General features: G+C 40.8%; 1 protein-coding gene across 4 annotated transcripts in view; it reads left to right on the plus strand.

Moving 5' to 3' along the window:
- The window catches only part of LOC141925972 (sodium channel protein type 5 subunit alpha-like), a 223740-nt gene that overhangs the window by 189622 nt on the left and 11433 nt on the right, over positions 1-22685 (plus strand). For all 4 annotated transcript variants that reach the window (XM_074830944.1, XM_074830965.1, XM_074830954.1 and 1 more), the window contains 2 exons: positions 9350-9472; positions 15848-16129. In XM_074830944.1, the coding sequence (XP_074687045.1) occupies positions 9350-9472; positions 15848-16129 (405 nt within the window). The remainder of the gene's footprint in view (positions 1-9349; positions 9473-15847; positions 16130-22685) is intronic.

A 22685-nucleotide genomic window follows, 5' to 3' on the forward strand; every position in this document is an offset into this window, starting at 1 on the left:
AAAGGAGAGCAACCCGGCTTTGCCAAGTGGAAACACAAGCTCGGTTTCAGACAAGGCACAGAAGGACAAAGCATGCTCTGACTGGAGGAAAAGGGACAGTAAACGAAGGTGAGGGGAAAAGTCCAGCAGTAAGTGCAGCTCACTCCTGCCTACATCTTGCAAAACCGTTGCAAGATGAAGAATTACTGCAATCACTGAAGAATTTCAGTTACTGAGGGAAAATTACAGCTGTTGCAAGTGATGTAGAAAACCCATCTCAACTCAGATTGTACTGAATTAGGTTTACCACCATTTTTGTTCAAGTTATTTAAAGATGGAGCACATCTCAATGTCATTTTTTAGAAGAATATGCTTTAAAAGAAAAGAGTGAATAAAACCCTGGAGCTCTTGCATGCAGCTTGCTTGGCCCTTTTCTTACTGTGACCGTAGCAGTCAAATTCCTTATACAGTGATGTTCTCCCCTGCATGGAGAATCAGAGCTGGGAGGGACATGTAGGCTGTATTTAACAGTCCAGAGTCCCACACACTCTGCAGGGACAGAGGAGTATTGTCCTACAGTTCCTATTCCTGATGACCAGCACCTTTGCAATCCCACAATTGTTGCAGACTGAAAAATGTCTTCCCACCACCCTCGGGGCTCCATCCAGGATGGTCAGTAGCAGCTCGAGAGACTGGTGCCAGCAGGAGGGGGAAGGAAGGAAGTAGTGGAGGGAGAGAAGCAGCCTGCAGAGGGATCACAGGGATCCTTTATCTGGGATTGGGGGCAGAGATCAAAGGAATTGGGATGAAATTTGAAAGCTGTGCCCCAGTGGTGTTGAGATTTTGTACTCGTCTCCTACCCTGGCTTTGGGGTGCTTTGTGCTAAGGCAAATGAAGATGAAGACTCCTACTTGTAGTATTGTCTTTTCTGGCAGAAATCGGGGATCCTATAATTCTTCAGAGTCCCTCTCTATCTTAGCATATTCAATACAATATTGGGATCAATCAGGTTCAAGAATCCAACTAAACAGAGATTATTTTCAAGATAAGATTGTCATATTTCCCACATCAACTCAGTATTTTTCATATTGATCTGGAACATTTGATAAAATAAATGCTGTAGTAAATTGAGCAAATCCAGAACAGCACCTTGTGGAAACTACCCAAACAGATTTTTCTCTCTCTCTCTCTTTTTTTTTTTTTTTCATCATGTCCTGCATAATTAGGGTTGATTCTAATACTGCCCAGAAATAAACATGCCTTCAGCCCAGCACCTCAACTCCCACCAGCTGGGATGGAAATGTAGCAGAGTCAATGTGGCTGAGCCTCCAGGGCAATGTTCTCTCATTAATCACTATGCCCACCCCTGGCATTGTAACGCTATCTTCAAATAATAAATAATAATATTCCCATCTACTCCTGACAACAGCATTCAGCATCAAGAAGGTACACTGGGATGAATTGTGCGGTGGTTTTGGAGATCTTTTTAAGGGGAGAATATCTTTCCTCTTCAGCTGCCCTAAATCAAGGTTGTCTTCACACTGCATCTGGATGAGAAACAGAACATAGTCAATGATGAAGAAATTATTTTCCTCTAAATCCCAGTAGAAATACCAGACTTTTCAAGGCACAGCCACGACTGCTGCAACAAGGAGAAAGACTGGTCTTAGCCAAGGTTTGGCTGATCACGGAGCATTGTGTGGTCCCCAGAATTCACAGCAATCCCTCTGCCATCCCTACCCAATGCTGATAAATGGGACCTGGAGGTCTGGCAAAGGTGTCTACTTGCAGTGAAAAGGTGATTTGAGATAAGCTGAAAATCCATTTGGAAAGGATGGGGTGGGGAAACTGCAAGTCAATAAGTCAGTTTTCTGTCTCAGTGGATGCAAGCTCAGAGCAGCAGGTTGTTTGACTTGCCCTCAGAAATTAGCTGAGGTTTAATTCTTGATTTGCAGCCATCTGCCTTGGGAATTGACTGGAGTTGTTAGAAAAGCCTGAGCAGGTGTATAGGAGGTGACAGATTAAGAGAACAGCGAGACATTAAGAGGCTCTTCTGGAAACCACCAGGAAGCAATTAGGATGCAGGAACAGTTTATTTAAAAGCATTTAAGCCAACAGGAGTGGCACATGCTGTTTGCAACAAGGCTGCCCTCTGAAAAGGAAACATTGCTTTGAAAAGCATGGACATAAGGACTGAGAAACAAGCTGAGAAGATGGAATATTAACAGAGTTTCACAGCCTTTGTTTGAGTAGTAGATGAGGAATCAAAAAAATAAAAAGAAGAAAAAACATGAGTGGATGATGTAAAAGCCTTTTTTAACCTGAGTTATAAGAAGTAGTGTCAGGCTTTACAGGAGATAATTTTGTTTATAATTAATCTAGGCACACGAGAGCACTCCACAAGCAGTAATGAACTCTGCTGCTGGTGAGAGAAGCTATTCATTAACTCGTTTGCAAACGCACTTTCATCTCCATGCTATGGACTAACTCCAGAGCAGTGCTAAGAAGTTTGTAGTCTTTACCTGAATGTGAGGGTTGTGATTCAAGAAAACGGATAGCAGAGATGAGAATTTGGTTTAGGTCACCGTAGTGTCTCTCTAGTGTCCTAATTTTAAGACTTTCCTTTAACTTTATGTCATTCATAACATGCAATTTCTGGATTGACAGGTGCAATCATACAGTTAGGCATCTGTATGGCAGAAAATGTAATGTTGGAGTGAAAAGGTAAAGAGATATTTAAAAAAACTATGGTGATAATAAACATCTGCTTAGAAATGGTAGACGCTAAAGGGAATACCAACCTCATTACAAGCCCTTTTCTCCCAACAGTATTTCAGAGTGGCAATAAAAAGTTCCATGTATTTCAATTTATTTGCAAATTCCCCTTTTCCTGTAGTTTTTCCAGTTTGCATTTGAGGTACAGGCCTAATTTTGTTCCTTTTCAAATCAAGGGGAGCAACTTGGGACCACAGGCCTGGCTCTTAAAGACACTGGGCTGCCACTCTGGCTGTGAAGATATCTTTGGGTATCCTTGGCAGCAATGGACAGGAGAAACCAGACTGGATTGAAAAGAGGCACCCAAAGTAATCCAAGCTCTCTTTCTTCTACTTTTTTTTTTTTTTTTTTTTTTAAAGCACAATTAGCAAGTCAGACAGGTGTTCCTGGGGCACACAAAAAGCTATTTGAAAGCATTGGGGGCCTGCATTAGCTGAAACTGCTTATTTAAATAAGCGGCCAGAGCTTTCAACTCAGCTGCTGTGTTCCCTTTCAGATGTCCTTTTTTCCCCTGCTCCCTCCCCTCTAATTTGAACAAGCAGGTTAATTTGATGAAATCCCTAGCTGCATAAAACATACGCTGTTGCCCAAAATGGGAAGGAGGTCCCCTCTTCTCTATGAGACAGCAGCTTGCAGGGTATTGCTCACAGCTGTGTGCTGCAGCAAGTAGACATTTAGTAGAGCTTCTCATTGTTCTCATGGGTTTTAGGATTTATATGACCAGCTAAGGACGATTTTTACAGTTGCTCAGGCAGAAATCCTTGTTCCCTGGGCTCTGCTATTAATTCATCTCAGTGGTGATCTGGGGTTAATTCAAAAATGCTGTCTATGCCGAGTAGCATCTGCCTTTGGATGGTTCTGCTCAGGTCTGCCTCCAGCTTGGTCCAGTGGATGCTCACTGGTTATCTGAGATGATGTGTTTTAGGCTGGTGGGAAGGAACACAAAAAAGAGGGGAACAGTCTCTATTCCAGCTCAAACCCACCTCCTCTCTATAGGAAACCTTGTCAGCCTCAGGTGAAACACTGCTCCCAAAGACTGCACCCCTTGGATTACTGCCACCAAGCATAATTTCATGGGTAGGGAGTCTGTGCATGCTGCTAATATGCTATTAAAACGTATGCATATAGGAAGGAACCCTACTACTGTTATAAATACAATTACTCCTTGGGAGAGAGTCTGTGATCTTTTGATTAAAGATCGTTTCCCTTGTGTGTGCTGAAAGGAAGCTGCATTATTGCACTTCCTACTTTATAACTGTTTTGCTGCAGCCTTAAAAATCTCTTCTGACAGCTTTACTGGGGTTTATATTGGTTTACAACACTGATTTCTTAAATCACTGTCAGATAATGAAGATGTATATACCTATTGTATAACTTTATCTCTGTGTGTTCATAGTGAACAATTTTAATAGTCAAAAAATGCTGCATATCTGTTAACTGATGAATTGCTGTGAGCACCAATGTGAGCACAATGGGAACCTAACTCTACATGGGTGCCACCTGGGTACAAATACATTAATCATATTTCTTATCTCAAGAATAACAATATTCCGCTAAAATGATTAAACAAAAAAGTGGCAGTTACTGAAAAAGTGTCCTGATTCCTAGAAAAGACTTTTTTGGGGGTCAAATATAATCTAGTAGTGGACTGTGAAAATAATTAAGAAGTTCAGACATTCATCTCATTAGAAAATTGTAGCAATAACTTTGAACAGTTATTGGTGAGGCTAGCTTCTCTACAGAGATCATTGCCTGTGTTCTAGCAGTCCAGATTCATTGATTCTTCTTGATTTTCCCCTCAAAAGACCTATGAATGTCATACAAGAGGGCACTCCAGACCTGTGCTGCTAATGACACTAAGCGATGTAGATGACAGGAGGTTGGCTTTCAGAACACCAGCCACAGGCCTGATAATCCCCATAGCTGGTATTTCTAGTGTTCAATGCAGTCACAAGATTTAAAAGCTCTCATTTTTCACTTGAGCATAACACTGAAAATGGCAAAAATGAAGCTGTGGGGTTCATTTATCTTTCCCTTTACCCAGCTCCAGAAGGCTGTCATACAAATCATTGTAAAATCTGTATAGATAAACTTGTATATAGAAATACAGGTCTATAGCTATCTAGATCTAATATATTTATAGAGATAAAATATTTATAGATACATAGATAAAACTATCTCTGGACAAAGAAAGTAAGGAACAGGGGCAAAATCTTCCCTAAATGCCAGGATCAGAGAGAACTCAACAACACCTGCCTGTCTACAATGGCAAAAATAAGCCAAGGTGTGTAGGTAACATCAACATGGCTTTGCCTGAAGCCTGAGCTTTGCTGGGAAACTCTTAACATTGAGCTGGGCAATAAATGCTGACTCTTTCAGGGTTTCCACTCTTTTGGGGTGGACTAAATTTTGGGAAGTTGCTGATAGCACTGAGCTCTTGTTGAGCTGTGCTGAGATTATCTGAGGAAAGCAAAGGGGAAGAGCTGACACGTGTTTGAAATCCTAGCACATGCAATTGGTGAGACTTTTGCCGTTAATATCTGTGAAGATAGGATTGCATACTCCAATTTATGAGGACTACTCTCCACCTCAGGGACCCTCATTGCTGGCCAGGTTGCACACTGGGTTTCACAATAGATAGAAAATTCCAGTGACAACATTGTCCTGGACACTTCAGAGGCACAAAATGAACAGCAAGTCCAGGGGATAAGGAACAGTCTAGAGCTAACATGGAGGATATTATTACTTGATTAAGGGTAAGGAAGGTTTAGATGGAAAGCTTCTTAGTAAGATCTAGCAGGTTCTGGAAAGACTCTCAAGGGAAATGCTAGAAGCAGAGCATCTGCAAATGAGAACAATGGTAAGGCTTCTTGGGTCAGAAGAAGTGCACAGGAGGATGAGAGACTCTGTAGCTTACCTGTTAGCACACATGCCATGTGAAAGGTGAAGGTGAAGTGAAAGCTCAAGCCCAACAGCAAGTTGTGGATTTTATGGGAAATGGTTCCAGGCAATAGTGACTCCTTAGGATTCACCTGCTCTCCACAAAGTTACAGTGCTGCCTGGTCTTCAGAGGTTGCTTTTTCTCTGAAAAACCTACAAAACTATTTGCAAACAGATATGGAAAGGATTAGAAGTGTGTGCTATATTGTCAATCTGGAGGTTACATTGACCTTTGAGGTGTTTTCTGGATGCCAGCACATTTCTGATACTGAGCAGAGCACAAAGCAGAACCTTAGAACAGCTTTGGGCTGCACGGCCTTGTAACAGGAAAAAAAAATAACAGAAACAGCTGACTTCACCTTTTGCTGTGATTATGTGGGGCAGTCAGCACCAATTTTGAAAACTGCTTGATTTTTTTCCTAAAAATAGCCTTCCGAATCACTTTTAATCAAGTTCAAATGGCCAAGTCTCTGCTTTAGTAACTCTCCTATAAATAAAATTTGACGGGGATACCTTCAAAACCAATATCCAAGCACTTAAACAAGTTGTGTCAAACTCAGTTCTGAGTCCAGCCTTGTAAATTGCCAAATATCACACAGCTTCATGGCCTAATCCTCTGAAGAGATATCTAATGCTGTGTAAATCTGTGTCCGGAGGACAACAGCACCTGTGATGTGTTTCAGGGTGACACTTACAGCACTCTAAAGAAAATGGTAATCCACTCAGATCCAAAGTCTGGTCTTGCAGGATTTGAATAGAACATCTTCTGCCTTGATAGAAAGGGGAGTTATAGGACATAAATCCAGGCTGAGGGAACAAGCATGCAGATGCACAAACCCAAGCAGTTCGAAGACCTAGAGAAGATCTGACTTTCAGTCATTGTGGATGAAGTTAGCAAAGAAGTGTGTTGGGTGCTCTGTATTTGATTAATTTTCTTTTAAATCTCTACATTCATTTTACAAATGAATGAGCTTCCCTTGGTTTGTGAGTGTATGCATCTTGGTTTCTATCACTGAGTGTGCTATCATTGAGCTCTTTTTCTTATACCTTCAGCCTTTCTGGATAGGAAGCTCCAAGGCTTTGTGGGGTTAAGTCTGCTTTCCACACTAAATTTTCCATCAAAGACAGAAATATGCGCCACAGTGTTACTCCTATTATAATATCTTACTAATGCCAGTTATATTACAATTTTAAGATTGCTTATTTGAATGGCTTTAGTATGTAAGTATGCTATGCATTTACTTACTGCTATTAGACAAATCATAGAATCACAGAATCATAGAAATGTTTGGGTTGGAAGTGACCTTAAAGATCATCTAGTATCAACTCTCCTGCCATGGGCAGGGACACCTTCCACTAGCTTGTTGCTCAAAGCCCCATCTAAATCCTTCAGTCCTTTCTCATTATTTAGGCACCATTAAGTCAATGGGGAGAGTGAGTGTAAGGAGGCGGCTTTGGACTGTAGGTTAATGCAGCTTCAGAGTAGAAGAGGTAATCAAGGGTGGTGAGAAATAGGGAAGACAGAAAATGGGTGCTGTCTCAGTTTGGAAGTGTTGGTGAGTTTAAGATAGTTTTTAAGTCAAACCCGGATTTTCATCTCTATTAAAACTGAGCATTGACTGACCAGGATTTAGGTGAAAGAAGCATGTCAAACCTATAACATTACTTTAAAATAGCTTCTTAGGCATGCTCACACCTGCTTTCTTAGAGATGGAAGCGAAGGCTTCACTGGCGATTTTTACCTCCCCAGTGTCTAAGGGGCCTAAGACAACAAACCTTGAATCCAGTCTGTCTGTCTACTGTGATGTTTTTATAGCACACTCACCATTAAAATGAAGAAGTGTTTATTAAGACCTTCCTTCCATGTCAGCCTCTGGGTCTATATACACAGCAGGTGAGTTTGTGTCATGCCTTGTTAAAGAGTGACATGTTAAAGCATGACAGTCAACCTCTGTGCCACTTAGTCGTCTGCAGAGGTGGGCTGTTTTATCCTGGAAGATATCCAGCCCATTGCATCCAGCCCAGGCTTAGTGTCTCTGAGACCTCCTGCCCTTAGGCTCACTGTCAACCACATGCCACAATAAAACCATCAATAGGTAAATAATTTAAGAAATTAGTCAAGTTTTACAAAGATTCTTAGCTGTGCAGACAGTGCTTGTACATAAATGAATGCATATTCAGGAGAAAGGCTGCTCCAAAGAGGACACTAGCTTGAGACTTAGGAGACCAGGCTGTTCTTCTGCTTTATCACAAACCTCATGGGTGATTCTGGGCTGGCCAGCCAGCAGTGGGGTTCAGAGGAAAAATCATCCCATCCTAAAATGAAAAGGAATATTTCCCACCAGAGCTGTCTGACTTCATGGGGGACCCTAGAGTTTCCTTTTACATTAAGCACCTGTTTTTTATATAGTGTAGAAGAATCCCTGGTTTTAGACTTAGCTGCTATCTTTAAATGGCAATAAAGCACAGTCCTTCCAGATAAACTCTGCACACTCACATTAGTGAGTGTGAGATAATCTGATACTACGGTAACTGGGGCTGTGAAATCAGCTAAAGATGGGAGTAAGAAAACTGTGATGAGCAAAATGCATAGGTCTCGCTCTTCTAAGAAAATATATTTTATAGTATGTGACAGTTAATTTTGGTTCTTTTTTTAATACATGCAAATTGGCATGATACCTATGGTGGTGGAGAGCTGTTTGTTTCTCACTGCCTCAGGCTGTGAACACTGATTTGAGCATACAAAACCCAGTTGCTCTATGTATTTTTTAATCCGACTCATAATCTCTACTGCCATTCAGCTCATCCAGACTCCAGTCCTGTGCCTGGTAGCATCCACATTTCTGACCAGCGGGGCACTACAAAAGCTCTGAGAACATGAGCAGCATTGGAACCCCTCCTTGCTGTCTCCAGATTTGGAAATAGACAGTTTATTTCAAATAAATAGTCTCTGAGAGATATAAACTTCAGTGCTGAGCACCTGTCAAGTTTCCTTCTCCTTCAGAGACTGTGCAGAAACCAGAAAAAGTGAGAAAGTGCAGAATCAGTGAGTCATGCACATCATTCTTTTAGAGTCTATGGTATAAAGTCATGTCTATCAGCAATCTAGAAGACTTGTTTCTAATCAGTAAGTTTAAGATTAGTAATTGAATGGTAATGCTGAAATCTTTAATCTCTGTTGGAAATGGTTAGATCTTACAGGTGCTTTCATCCAGAAAGCCCTAAATTATAACACTTACGTGACTCATATTTTCAATAGTCAAATATACACACACCTTGAGGAGTGTACAGGAAACCTACAGCATGGGTGTCACAGAATGGTGATTTTGTAACAGTGATCTCCTTTCTCATCCACTTTGTGCAAGCTGACATTAAGAGGATTTCTGTGTGCTTAGTTAAAAAGAAAACCGCCAACTTTGAAAGTCTATATTTCTATAAACTTTGTGGAAACAAAGGTTTTGTAAGAGTTCTGTATATGTGTGGATGTAAAAATCTCCTTTCCTCTCTGTTGGTCTAATTTAATGTCTTCCATTTAAGATTTTTTTTCCACTGTTCCACTAACCAGTTATTTCTTTTCAGGAAGGAAAGTCAGAAGAGAAGGAAAATGTCAGGAGTATACTAACAGATTAGATTTTTCCTTTGTGTCTCCATTCAGGTCTCTTTAATAAGCCTCATCGCCAATTCACTTGGATACTCTGAGATGGGTCCCATTAAATCCCTCAGGACGCTCCGAGCTCTGCGACCATTAAGAGCATTGTCACGATTTGAAGGGATGAGGGTAAGACTATATGAAGCATCGATCAAAGATCAACTGTGTGACATCAAGCATGTAACAGGGAACTGTTGCATGTGGTTTTATCTTCATTTTGTCTGCCAAAGGAAAGGCATTATAATGCTGTATCAGAACAACAATATCAGAAATCCCTCCTTTGTCTTGATTGCAATTGTACCTTTACAGCTTCATCCTCTGGTGGATTTAATGATAAACTAATCCTGCTGTCTAACTTGTCATATTGCTTTTTAAAAAACAGCTTTTTGACTGAGGAAGCATCTGGCTAACAATTACCTCTCAATTATAAGACATATTCGGGGAATAACCAAGCTACAAGTTTGCTCTCTGCTTTTGACATGTATTAAAATGAGACTGACTGAGAAAGTTCTTAAGGACTTTTTCATTAATAATTAAAACAAAAATTAGAAATGCTAAAGATAGGGAAAGCAAATGAATGACTATATAAAATCATTCCTTTGAACAGATTGTGGGGTTTAACGTGGAATGTCAAGGTTAACATTAAAACCATGTCGCTTGTGCTTGTTGCTCCATCTTGTGCATCCATCTCTTTCTCTTCTGCATTCCTTTGCCAGAGTGGCTATATCTACACAGCATACCTGTTTATTTGTTAAGCCTACCTGCTACACTAATCAATTATTGCCTAGATAAGCACTTTATTTAACTCCTTGCACCATGCATGACTTGCAGATGGTGACAACTGTGTTCTGTATGAGCTGAGGTTACTGCTAATCTTGCAGATTGCATAGCAAGATAAAGCATGTGTAAGAAAATTACACGTAACCAAACTTACAACATCTGACGATCCCAACTCTGTTAGGCCAATGAAAATGCTACAGCATTCATACTGAGGTATATTCAGGGTAAAGCCTTCCTGTAGACAAAAATTTTGTCTGAGTCATCAGTGACTAAAATGTGTAGTTCATGCACTGAGCTCCTAGCAGTTAAGTGTTCTCATTACAGTACCCTTGCAGCAGGACAGACTGAAGGCTAGAGAGTCTAATGACTGAGATAACCCAGGAAATATGGTAATAGAGCAATTTGTGAAAACCCTGTACCCATACTTTGTCTCTTCTGTGGATGACCAGAATTGGGGATCTATGTGTTTGTCCCACAGACCTTGTGATTACCTAAATCACATTATTTTGGCCGATGAAGATCAAACAAATCTAGTTGCAGACTATTCTCTTCTGTGTTAGTAGTAAGACAAAAAAATTCAAAAAGTTCTATTCATCTGAGTACCCAAACCTGAATTGTTTTGTTCACCACACTCTTTTCATCAAACACAGGCAATATTTTAAATGTTATTCACAAAATAAAACAAAAGCAAACTGCAGATCATCAGCTGCCACAAAGTGATGTTGCACTACTGACGTTAATTAAAGCTCTCACTCCTACGTCATTCATTTGATGACCTCACTCCAAGTCTTTATTAAACATTTGCAAATTGAGCAAATGTTGGTATCAGCAAAAGCTGCACTAGTTTAACTACCAGAGTGATTTGTGCACATACTCTCAAATCAATTTAAATCTGGCTTATGAAGGTTTAGCTTCTACTAGTGGATTTGCAAGTTCAAGCAAAACCCCTATAACGTATTATAAGCTGACATAAGACTCATGACTTTGCATCAGTTTAACTAAATTGGATTCAAACCTGAAAAGCAGTGGGAAGACTAGCCCAAAGCATCAGAAAAGTGAAACTGAAATAAGAGAGAAATAATGTGACAAAGTTTGCATCTCTATCTGAGACTAGCAAGAGGTTGGCTTGGTGGAGATCTTATGTGGCGTAGACATACGTGTCAGTCCAGCAAGTTTCCTTCCTAACATGTTCATACTTGTAAGCCCCCCTGATCCCTGACTCAAGATCCCTTTTCTTCCCTGTACCATTGCAGTAGCTGAAATATATTCAGTCACTGAGGAGGTAGTGAATTAGCTTGTAAACTATGATAAAGTGTAATTGAGAATACGTGCTACTGGAAAATCAAATCGTTTTATTTTTAGTTTGTCTAACCACACTTAACATGACTAGGGACAGTTAGACCTTTCATTATGAGGAGTTCATATGCTCCAAAATGCACAGGAAAATTGCCAGCACAGTGATGGATTAAATAATGATAATGTTGAGAAGCAAACATTGACAGTAAGAAAATAATAATAGCTTGCTCTATTATAACGTCTTCTTCTCAAATAACTGAAAGATCTCTGCATGGCTAGAACAGGAGAAAGTAAGTTCTCATTTATACTGCAATAAGACTTATTTCATTGACACTGTACATAAACTTTAGAAACAATTGGTCCTGAAGCAAAGGCACAGAGTAGCACTTTGATGGCCAAGAGGACCTGTTACCATCAGACTTCAGTCTTCAAACAGGCTGGGACCTGTCTGAGTTTGACACAAGTCTCAGCAGCTCCCATCCCATGAGATGCCTGCAAAATAAGGCTGAACTGTTGCCATGCTGCCTCTCTGTCCCCCAAAAAGCCCCCAGTAAGACCAGTATGCCACCTGACTGTTACTGTAGACCCTGGGGGTTTCCATGCATGTGCCACCACCCTGCCTCACCCACTGCTTTCCAGGCCATATTAAGGCCCAGCATAAATTAATTTAGGGCTGCCTGTCCCAAAACCATGAAGTCTCCAATGTCACCTCATGTGTTGTCCTTCAGGGAATTATTTCAGAGGTGTCATTTCCCTGCAAATTTCTTCCCAGCAAGGGAGGTTATTGCAGTATTTTAGAAGGATGAGTGGGATGATGATAGACCGTTTAATGTGAAAATGATATAGGCAAAGTCATGGTGAGGCTGCTACAAGATACATGCAGGAAAGAAATAGCATAATTAATGCTAGTTAGCATGATTTCATGGGAATAGTTCTTGTAAAAATGATATGGTCCTTTGATTTGATTACAAATTATGCTGATGATGGTAACCGTGCTGATATAATATCCTTAGATTTCAGAGAGGAATCTGATACCACGGGACATTGTGATGAAAAGACGAGCTTTGTACCAAGCCAAGTAAACGTATTTTAAATTAATTTTAAAAGGGTGATGGATCTCGAAAAGTAATCGTAAAGAGTGATGACACTGTAAATTCAGTGATGAGTGTCTCAGAATGAGAACTGTCCTTAATCTGGACTTTAACAGCACCTGGAAGAGAATATAAAATCTTTGATGACAACACACAAAGTGAGCGGAGTAGTAAATGGTATTATGGATAAGAGAATTATCCTGACTGATCTGGATCACAGTGAAAAACAAATCAATTGTACAACATGCATTTGAATAAAACCGCATACATCATACACCTCAGGAGGAGGAAAGTAGGTCACTCTGGGGGATGTTTCTAGGAAAACAGCAGCTGAGAAGGACTTAGGGACTGGAATGACTGTTCAACAGGACATAAGCTTTTGGGCAGGTCAGATAAATGAGGTGACTATTACAGTCCCTCAATATACAGGGAAATAATCCAGCAAGCAGTGGGAGAGAGCAGTGGTTCAATACTGGCATTCCACCAAACTGCTGGAAATGGGGTGTTAAAAATGGGAAAGTCTATGCAGGGGGCTACGAGTGTGATTAGAAATCTGAAGGAATGATGACAATTACAAAGAAGATCTGTGTTTTTTTAATTACCCAAAGCAATGTTCAGTGGTAACTCACCTTCAGTGAAGATGGGAATGATAGAAGATATCTAACAGCAGATAACTTGTGCTTCAAGTACAACAAATTCAATCTAAAAGTACAGCACCTGTTTCTAACAGTGAAGGCAAAGGACACCAGGAATAGATTATCTAATAATAAAATTTTTGTCTGTTATTTGACATCATAACACTGTAAATTAGATGTCTTTGGAAAAGCTGTGCCCAGGCTTGTCGAGGAGTTATAGCCTGGGCCTGAAATTACTGCAGGAAGTCTGGTGGGCTGTGTTGTAGCACAGGGAGGATTAACATATCGTGCAAGTCTATTTCTGGATTTAAAGTCTGAATCAGCTTCAGCTGAGGAGCTGGTTCACAAGATCAGGAGACCTGGGGACCAGGCACAGGCTACAGATTTGCACCACTGTGGATTAGGGCAGAGGGTGGCTCAGTTTCTAGGCTGTCCCTGAAGGAGTCACCTGGAAGGTGGTTTCACCTATAAAGGTATTGATGAAAATCAAGAGGTATAAAACGTTTTCTTATACATGGTTATATATGTTGCTGTTCTTAGATGAAGCAGAAATTCAACTTTCTCCATGGCAAGGTTTGCAGCTGAACTTTTAACATGAATTTATGAAAATAACTTGCCTTTATAGATCCAGGTCTTTAAGTCCTCACACTTGTCTCAGTGCAAATCAGGAGTGTTTCCAGCAGGCCAAATGGCATCATGCTGGCATAAGAGCAGAAGCAGCAAGAGAAGAATGAAACCCCCTGTTAATAATTCATTCAGAGAGGTGTTACAGGATTTGCTCCAGCCTCATGTCATGTTTTGTTATCTACAAGCTGTTGAACATAATTCAGCAGGAGGAAAAAAGCAGGATTCAGTCATGGGCATTGCTTGCACTGATGAAACCTGAATGTCTGTCCTGTCACAGGGCTTGTGGGTGGGAGTTAGGTTCAGCAGCATATGTAACATAAGTGCAGTTGCCTTGTCCTGACATGGATCAAAATTAAACAAAAATATTGTCCCACATAGCAGCAAATCAAAGCTACTTTGCAAGGGCTGAGGCTATATCTAAATAAGCCCTTGATTTGGAAATTATTTAGCATTTTGGTTAACATAGTAAATTTGGTCTTAAAACAATGAAGCTAGAAATTAACATCCAAAACTGAAAGATAAAATTAGGAAGGAAAAAAAACCAAACAGACAGACACTGAAAAGTCATCAGGAATGAGCCTATACAGAAAAAAATAAAAAAAAAATGGTCAAGCAGCTTTTCCTGGGTGAAAATTAGCTTCATTCATAAATGCACAAAATATAAATCTGAGTTTTGAAAGATCTATGTAATTTTGTATTGTATATTGTAGATGAAGCTGCTGTATACATGCGTGAAACCCATTTTATTCTTTCCGGGTATTTTTCTTCCTCAGCAATGCAAGAATGATGGGGAAACGAATGTTACATTAGTAGTTTGTTAGAAAATTGGACAGTAATACAAGAGAAAACAAGACCTGACATTTTCCATAATCAGATTCACAACTGAATAAAATTTCATTTTTATAGATCAATATCACCTTGTCTCAGTTTCAGAAATGTAGATGGAGGAGAGGAAGAGCTTAGTGTCTGCCTACCAGATTCTAATCTCCAAAGCATGAGCAGAGATGGAGACAAATTCATGTAGCGATGTAGTGGGGCTGGTGTCTGCAGCAATGCTGTCAGGCAGCTTTGCCTGAATCGTGCAATGACAGCATCTCCAAAAGCTGTGAATATGGAGAAACCTTGTTGACATAGAAAGGAGAAGACTACATTTTGTGATAGTGTTCTTCCCTCAGAAAATATCTTTAGTATAACGTTTGGCATGCATAAACGTCTTAATGCTCAAAACAGTAAATGATGTGCATCTTGCCAGGTTGATGTACTGGTATTATAATGCTGCATTCAAACCTAACAGCTGTAGAGGGTCTGTAGATGGTCCGACCTTTATTTCTTTTACATGGCTTCAGAATGGTGTCCATTGCCAGTGCCATTATTCCCACACTTCAAAAGTTCCTTTTGCTTTTCAATTTTATGTATGATTTTACACAGGGGTTTACACCCCTGTCTGGGTTGGTGTGTAGGAGCTGTACAGAATGTCACATGAAAAAAATAACGTATTTTTGTTAAATTAGTCTGGTTTCACTGTTTTAATCATGCATACTGATCAGACAGAGGAAGCTGGCTTTAGTACAATATGTCTCAATCAGTTATTATTTAAATAAGCAAAATTTATCACAGCTAGAGTTCACATCCCAAGAACTATGGAGACCTGAGTTCAGTAAAAGTTTTCAGAAATGTTTTTTTGTCTATTTTGAGAAACTTTGATGTACCCCAGCTGTTTCCAATTAATCCTATGATTATGAAAGGCAGTTTGACTGAAGTGTATTATCCGGTAGGATCTGAGAGGTCAAGATGACTTCACAGATTGCTCCTGAATTAAAAGATTCCTCTTGAAAAAGCATCATCCCATGGGTGGGATGCCAAAAGATTAGCTCTTCAATTACAAAAGGAAAAAAAATAATCATGTGTGAAGCCTTTAATGGTGGTCTGGCTCCTTAGGTAGTGTGAGTAGTTATCTACCTGTCGCCATGTGAGGGTTCAGCTTAGTTAATCAATGGTGTACAACAGCTTGTTAGCAAAGTGTCTATATTAAGTGCTGACATTAATCCTGTTTTTCCTCTCCTGTTTCCCCCAAGGTGGTGGTCAATGCCCTCGTGGGAGCCATCCCTTCCATCATGAATGTTCTGCTCGTCTGCCTCATCTTTTGGCTTATCTTTAGCATCATGGGAGTGAACCTTTTCGCTGGGAAGTTTGGGAAGTGCATTAATAAGACAGAGGGAGATATGCCTTTAGATTCTAAAATTATTAACAACATGAGTGACTGTATACTCTATAACGTGTCAGGCACATTTTACTGGACAAAAGTTAAAGTTAACTTCGATAATGTTGGTGCTGGGTACCTGGCTCTGCTACAAGTGGTAAGTGTGACTGTCACAAATTAATGGGCAAATGTTTCTTATCCCCACTGAAATCTTCAGTTTAAAGGCTCAGGTTAATCTCTATGCTTTTCTGGGTTTTCCAGTCTTACTCATCAGGGAAATGTCTTTCCTCAGGTGTAAATGAGTCATATTTGGCATATTAATTTGGCCTAAAGATATTTATGGCAGCTTCTGATTTTAATCTGAGTTTCTGGTGCATCACTAATACAGTCCTCTGGGAGGTGATTGGACTATTGAGGTCAATTAAAGACCATTTTGTCAATACTGTGATCCAGAGCAGAGTTCAGGTCCAGAAACAAAAAGTCATTGTCCAGGAAAGACTGTTCATGCAGACGGAGTGCACTGGCCTTCCTGAACATTCTGGGACTTCATTATATCCTGCTGGGAAAAATGAAGATACAGTGCCTTCAATTACTCAGCTCAAGTTATTGCATAAATCTGTAGTCACAGAGGAATCTTAATTTACAGTCCTCTGGTCACCTTCCATGGATATATTCAAGAAGGACACTGGTGCTTCTCATTCTGGTTCCTCACCTCATTTCCACCTGCTAAACTTAATTCAGATTCGACCTAACTATGAAATGTGGTGGTGATCAGATTGCTGTAACTCCATACAGCCTGGTCTCTCTGGAAAGGTGTCAAGAGCATATTAGAGAAGAGACTGTGATCTATAAAGACAGAAGTAAACCACTTTTACAACCTTTTTCAGCAGCAAATGTAAAACATGGATAAACAGGTTGTATGCACTAAGATTTACTGTGTTGTGATGTACTGCAACCTAATGGATAGAGCTGCAGAGGACTCCATCTTGCCCAGGCTCTGCCACTGGACTGCCAAGTGATTTTAGAAAAAATGCTTTGTGTTTCAGTGCCATGAGGCCCTCATGTAAATAGTGGTAACTATACTTATTTCTTTTGTTCATAATTTGCTCTGAAGCTTAGTGATGACAGGGGCTGGATAAACATTAGGAGTGTTTGTTGTGTTGCCATTTATGTATGTAGAGTTAAAGAAGTCCCTTGATACATCCTTGGACAGGGAGATAACTTTCTTGAAGCACCTGTGATGACATTCCTTGCTTCTCGGATAAAAACTTGCATGCTGGCAGCTCAATTCAGTTGTCACGTATAGGCATCCACCCTTTGCAATGCAGTAGGGTACTGCCCTGGGCCTTCACTTGCCCTTCCAAGAGGGCATGAGCCTCCCACTGGTTCCCACCACATCTACCAGCCCTTGTTCTTCCCATGATGCAAGTTTGTTTTCTCCCAGATCTTTTTTTCTCTGTCACAGATGCATGAAATAGCTCCATGAAGTATCCTTATATACTCTGTTCCTGGTACACATACAGTTGAGTTTGAGATCTTCTGTCCACCGTCCATCAAGTCTTTGCTTTCATAACCTCTGGAAAGCAAAAAGTTTAGAATCACAGAATCATCAAGGTTGAAAAAGACCTTGAAGATCATCTAGTCCAACCATTAACCTAACACTGACCGTTCTCAACTACACCATATCCCTCAGCGCTATGTCAGCCCGACTCTTAAACACCTCCAGGGATGGGGACTCCACCACCTCCCTGGGCAGCCCATTCCAACGCCTAACAATCTGTTCTGTAAAAAAATACTTCCTAATATCCAGTCTAAACCTTCCCTGGTGCAACTTGAGGCCATTACCTCTTGTCCTATCACTTGTTACTTCATTAAAGAGACTCATCCCCAGCTCTCTGCAACCTCCTTTCAGGTAGTTGTAGAGGGCGATGAGGTCTCCCCTCAGCCTCCTCTTCTCCAGACTAAACAACCCCAGTTCCCTCAGCCTCTCCTCGTACGACATGTGCTCCAGACCCTTCACCAGCTTCGTTGCCCTTCTCTGGACACGCTCGAGTAATTCAATGTCCTTTTTGTAGTGAGGGGCCCAAAACTGAACACCAAAATCGAGGTGCGGCCTCACCAGTGCCAAGTACAGGAGTAAGATCACTTCCCTGTCCCTGCTGGCCACGCTATTTCTGATACAGGCCAGGATACCATTGGCCTTCTTGGCCACCTGGGCACACTGCTGGCTCATGTTCAGCCGGCTGTCAATCAACACCCCCAGTTCCCTCTCTGACTGGCAGCTCTCCAGCCACTCCTCCCCAAGCCTGTAGCGCTGCTGGGGGTTGTTGTGGCTGAAGTGCAGCACCTGGCATTTGACCTTATTGAAACTCATCCAGTTGGCCTTAGCCCATTGCTCCAGCCTGTCCAGATCTCTCTGCAGAGCCTCCCTACCCTCGAGCAGATCAACACTCCCACCCAACTTGGTGTCGTCTGCAAATTTACTGAGGGTGCACTCGATCCCCTCGTCTAGATCATCAATAAAGATGTTAAACAGGAGTGGCCCCAAAACCAAGCCCTGGGGGACACCACTCATGACTGGCCGCCAACTGGATTTAACTTCATTCACCACAACTCTTTGGGCCCGGCCATCCAGCCAGTTTTTTACCCAGCAAAATATATACCCATCTAAGCACAAGCAGCCAGTTTCGCCAGGAGAATGCTGTGGGAAACGGTGTCAAAGGCCTTACTAAAGTCAAGGTAGACAACGTCCACAGCCTTTCCCTCATCCAATAAGCAGGTCGCCCTGTCGTAGAAGGAGATCAGGTTTGTCAAGCAGGACCTGCCTTTCATAAACCCATGCTGACTGGGCCTGATCATCTGGTTGTCCCGCATGTGTTGTATCATGGTACTCTGGATGAGCTGCTCCATCAGCTTCCCGGGCACTGAAGGCAAGCTGACATGCCTGTAATTTCCCAGATCATCCTTCTGACCCTTCTTATATATGGGCGTCACATTGACCAATTTCCAATCTGTCAGGACCTCCCTGGTCAGCCAGGACTGCTGGTAAATGATGGAAAGCGGAAATGGATACAACCACTTTTGGTTCTTTCCATGACATAAAGCTGAACTTGCTGAGAGGAAAAGCTTTTATCTTCTGCATGTAATTATGATATTCAGCTCACCCATGCTAGGTAGATTAATTTTGAATGCCTTTAATTAGATTTTTTGTTCTATATAGTGCTTTCTTTGTCTTTTATTTAAACATCCAATCTAGCTGAGCCAGATTTAAAATACTGTGCCTTACCTGAAACTTCTTATCTTCTCCATAACAGATGCCTAGTTTGTTTTGTGAAAAAACTCTATTATAGTAGTAGTTATTCCTTCACCATTTCTTTTATAAGACTCAAGCTTCATCTTTCTGAAAATCTGTGACTTTTCATAAATTAGCATTGCCTAAGGAGTATCCTGAAGCAGTCTCTTCTACTCTTCTGCAGTACCAGTTCCTGGGCACTTAGCACTGGTGATACTAGTTGCATCCAGCTGGTGGGACTGCCTTCTGTTGGGATCAGTGATGACAGAAGAAACAAAATTGATCATAAGGTGGATCTCAGCGCATTTATGAAGGGATGGTCTGATAGTGCTGTTTTCCAGCTGAAAATGTACTTGATGACCCTGCAGGTTTCTTTCAAACCTCTGATCCTGTATTGGGTAGCAGAGAAGTAGGTTTCCCAGTTGCAGAAGTTCAAAAGAGGTGCCATAAAAGTAGTGTCTGTGCAGGCTGGACAAAGTGATTATGGCAGGAAATGAGGGAGCCCAGAAACCTTGCTCAGCTGCTATGGCAGCTGCTGGCTCCTTCTTCCAGGAGGAAGGACAGGAGACAAATGCCATTAGGGGATTGATTTTAACTTTCATCCTGCACCTGGAGCTCTTATGTCTGCTGCTAACGACAGTCTTAGGCAATAAAGTGTAAAGATGACACCCACAGAGAAGGGGCCCAAACATCTGGATCCCCTTTGCCAGACTCCAGCTGAGGAGTGTCGGTTACAGGTGCTCCTTGCCAAATATTCTCCATATGGGGTAGCATTCCATGAGCAAATCACCATAGGAATTGCAGGGGATCAGTTAACATCTCAGATCTCCTGAAGAGACAGACACATCCATGCATCTTTGGGCATGCTGAGACAGCACGTAGTAATGATGAGATAAGCATTTTGGTTACAACCCTACGGGATCCAAAATATGAGCTTTTAGGTGGAACTTGTATTTTGACTGTTGACATTTTCAGCTACCGCAACACACTCTTTAAGTAATTCTGAAGTTACCTTTGGATGCCTGAATGTGTCTGAAAACCCAAATGGAAATACATAAAACAAATCTGTCTGCCTCATGTTCTGTCTTCACTTCTACAGCATTCTTGAAAGAAATGAGAAGTTGCTACTATGGAAGCTTTAAGGCTTACTACTATCCAGAGCCAAGCTTTCTGACAGTGTAGTTGAGAACAGCATGAAACTTTCCCCAAATATCCTTTGCTTTTTTCCTACCTTGTTTAGGATCTATCATGTTGTTCTGAAGATGCCACTTTATAATTAATGAGTCTAAGAAAACATTCATGTGAAGTGGTCAGTTGAGTTTCAAGATTCTCCAACTAACAAACGGGCTGTGTCACAACAGATTATGGAAAAAAGGAGGTAGACTCTGCTCTACTCTACAAGCAAGAGAAATGCCTCATTCATGGGGATGGGAAGATCTTTACTATCATGACTTTTTAATTTGCAAGAATGATGATTCAGTCTTCTGGGGATTTAACACCCTTAAAACTCTAACCTAGTAGGAAAAAATTATTTCTGCAATCCAGTGCTTCAGTAATACTTTTTCTATATTTCCAGAATTGCTTTGCAGATCACAGCACCTATGTTCTATAAATCTGTATTTGAGCTGAACAAAGAAATATCTTAAATTTCCAGTGGGAATTTTGTATTTCCCTTGTGGAATCCTTCTCTTCACATTATTATCACCTCCACATATTTTTTGGTAATGTATCTTGAAATTTCAATACTCTATTGAAGAACACCAAAAAACCAAGTGGTCTCTCACTCAGCATCTGGCTTGCTTGGAAAAGTTCTCTTTAGACAGGAACAGACTTACATCCAATATGTCCTACAACTCTTTGTCACTCTGGAACTCCAGATAAGGAATGGGAAGATAACAGAAGCACTCCTAGACCAGTACAGCCATCAGGAACTGTAGAGTTAATGCTGCTCATGCCAGGTTTGAAGTCATGACTGAGCTCGTAAATCAGCTACAAAATGGTCATGAGACAGTGGCATGTGTCTAAAGTTACTGAGTTACACAATCTCTTGCACTTCTGTAAACTGTAATGCTAGATTTTACTTTCACTGTGGGTGCAAAATGTGCAAAAAATCTGTGTTTTGGAACAAACCCTAAATGGGTGCACCAGGGTAGATTTTTCCATATGTCAAAAGATCAGAAATAAGCAGTATTCCCCTGAGGAATTACTGGTGGAAATTCAAGGGGAGCAGAGGCGGTGCCCTTGGAGCCTGCATAGCCCAGTACAGTGCAGACCTCTGGGGTGCTCTGGTGGGTCCAGTGCTCAGTGGTGACCTCCCCATCAAATCATCTTAATGCAAAATAAACATAAAATATATGTTCAGTATAAAATTGTTGCTATAATGAAATTGAGCAGACTGAAAAATTCAACAGAAAAGCCAGCAGATACTGGAGGTAGCCTAGCAGACTTAAATATGTGTAGTTTGGCTGTCTGTTGGTGGCTCTGTTCTAGCTTTCAGAAGTTTCTTTCACCAATAGTAATGCTTAAAGAAGCATTTCAGAAATGCGAAGACTGGTACTTCTGCTGTCAAAAGCAGCCATTTTTATTGCACTATTGGAGTCTTTTTCTAGAAAAAAAGAAAGCAACCAAACTCACAGATTTAAGTCTTGTTTTATTCTAAGTCACATTTGGTTATACAATAAATGGTTTGAGGACAGCTAGTGCGATCCCACCTATCCTCCTCCCCACTAATTTACTGGATTGCAGCTCTAACCACCAGTCAAATAACAAAATGTAATCCCATCCTGAGATGAGTTTATCAGTAGATAATCTCATCACATGACAGTTTCAGTAGAAAATGGTGTTTTTCTGGATAGCTTCCAGGTAGGATAATATCACAAACACTCCCATGAAGATTTTGTCACTTCTTTATCCAGAGTGTAAGTGGTTACTAATTCCAGATAAATAATTTCTTTCCCCAGTGTTATATTTCTTTCATTTTCAGTATCTTTTCCCCTTTGCAAATGAAGTGTCTAGGGAAGCTTTCCAGAAGCCCTGTGGATTTTTAATTCTCTTACTTCTGGACAACTGGGAAAACCAGAAAATCACAGTACTTCATTATCTTAATATTTATTTTTGTCAGATCACTTCATCATCTGTCATCACTATAAAGCACTGTGCCTTGCAGTAGAGTCTCTTGTGTCTGTGGTACACATCGAGGGGTAAAATAGCTACTCAAGAGAAAAGATTTCATCCCAAGTGGGAGAAAAGTATAAGCTAAGATCATATCATCTTCTGCTACAAGGAAAGGATTTCTTGTTTCATTTCATCCACCCTTCCTGAATGGCACTTTGAGCTGGAAGATGCAAGTGAATGTAATGACACCAGAAAATTTTTCATCATATTAGAAAGAGAGCAGCAAAAATGAACATATTAGAACAGT

Source organism: Strix aluco, chromosome 1, assembly GCF_031877795.1.
Source record: "Strix aluco isolate bStrAlu1 chromosome 1, bStrAlu1.hap1, whole genome shotgun sequence".
Classification (NCBI taxonomy): domain Eukaryota; kingdom Metazoa; phylum Chordata; class Aves; order Strigiformes; family Strigidae; genus Strix; species Strix aluco.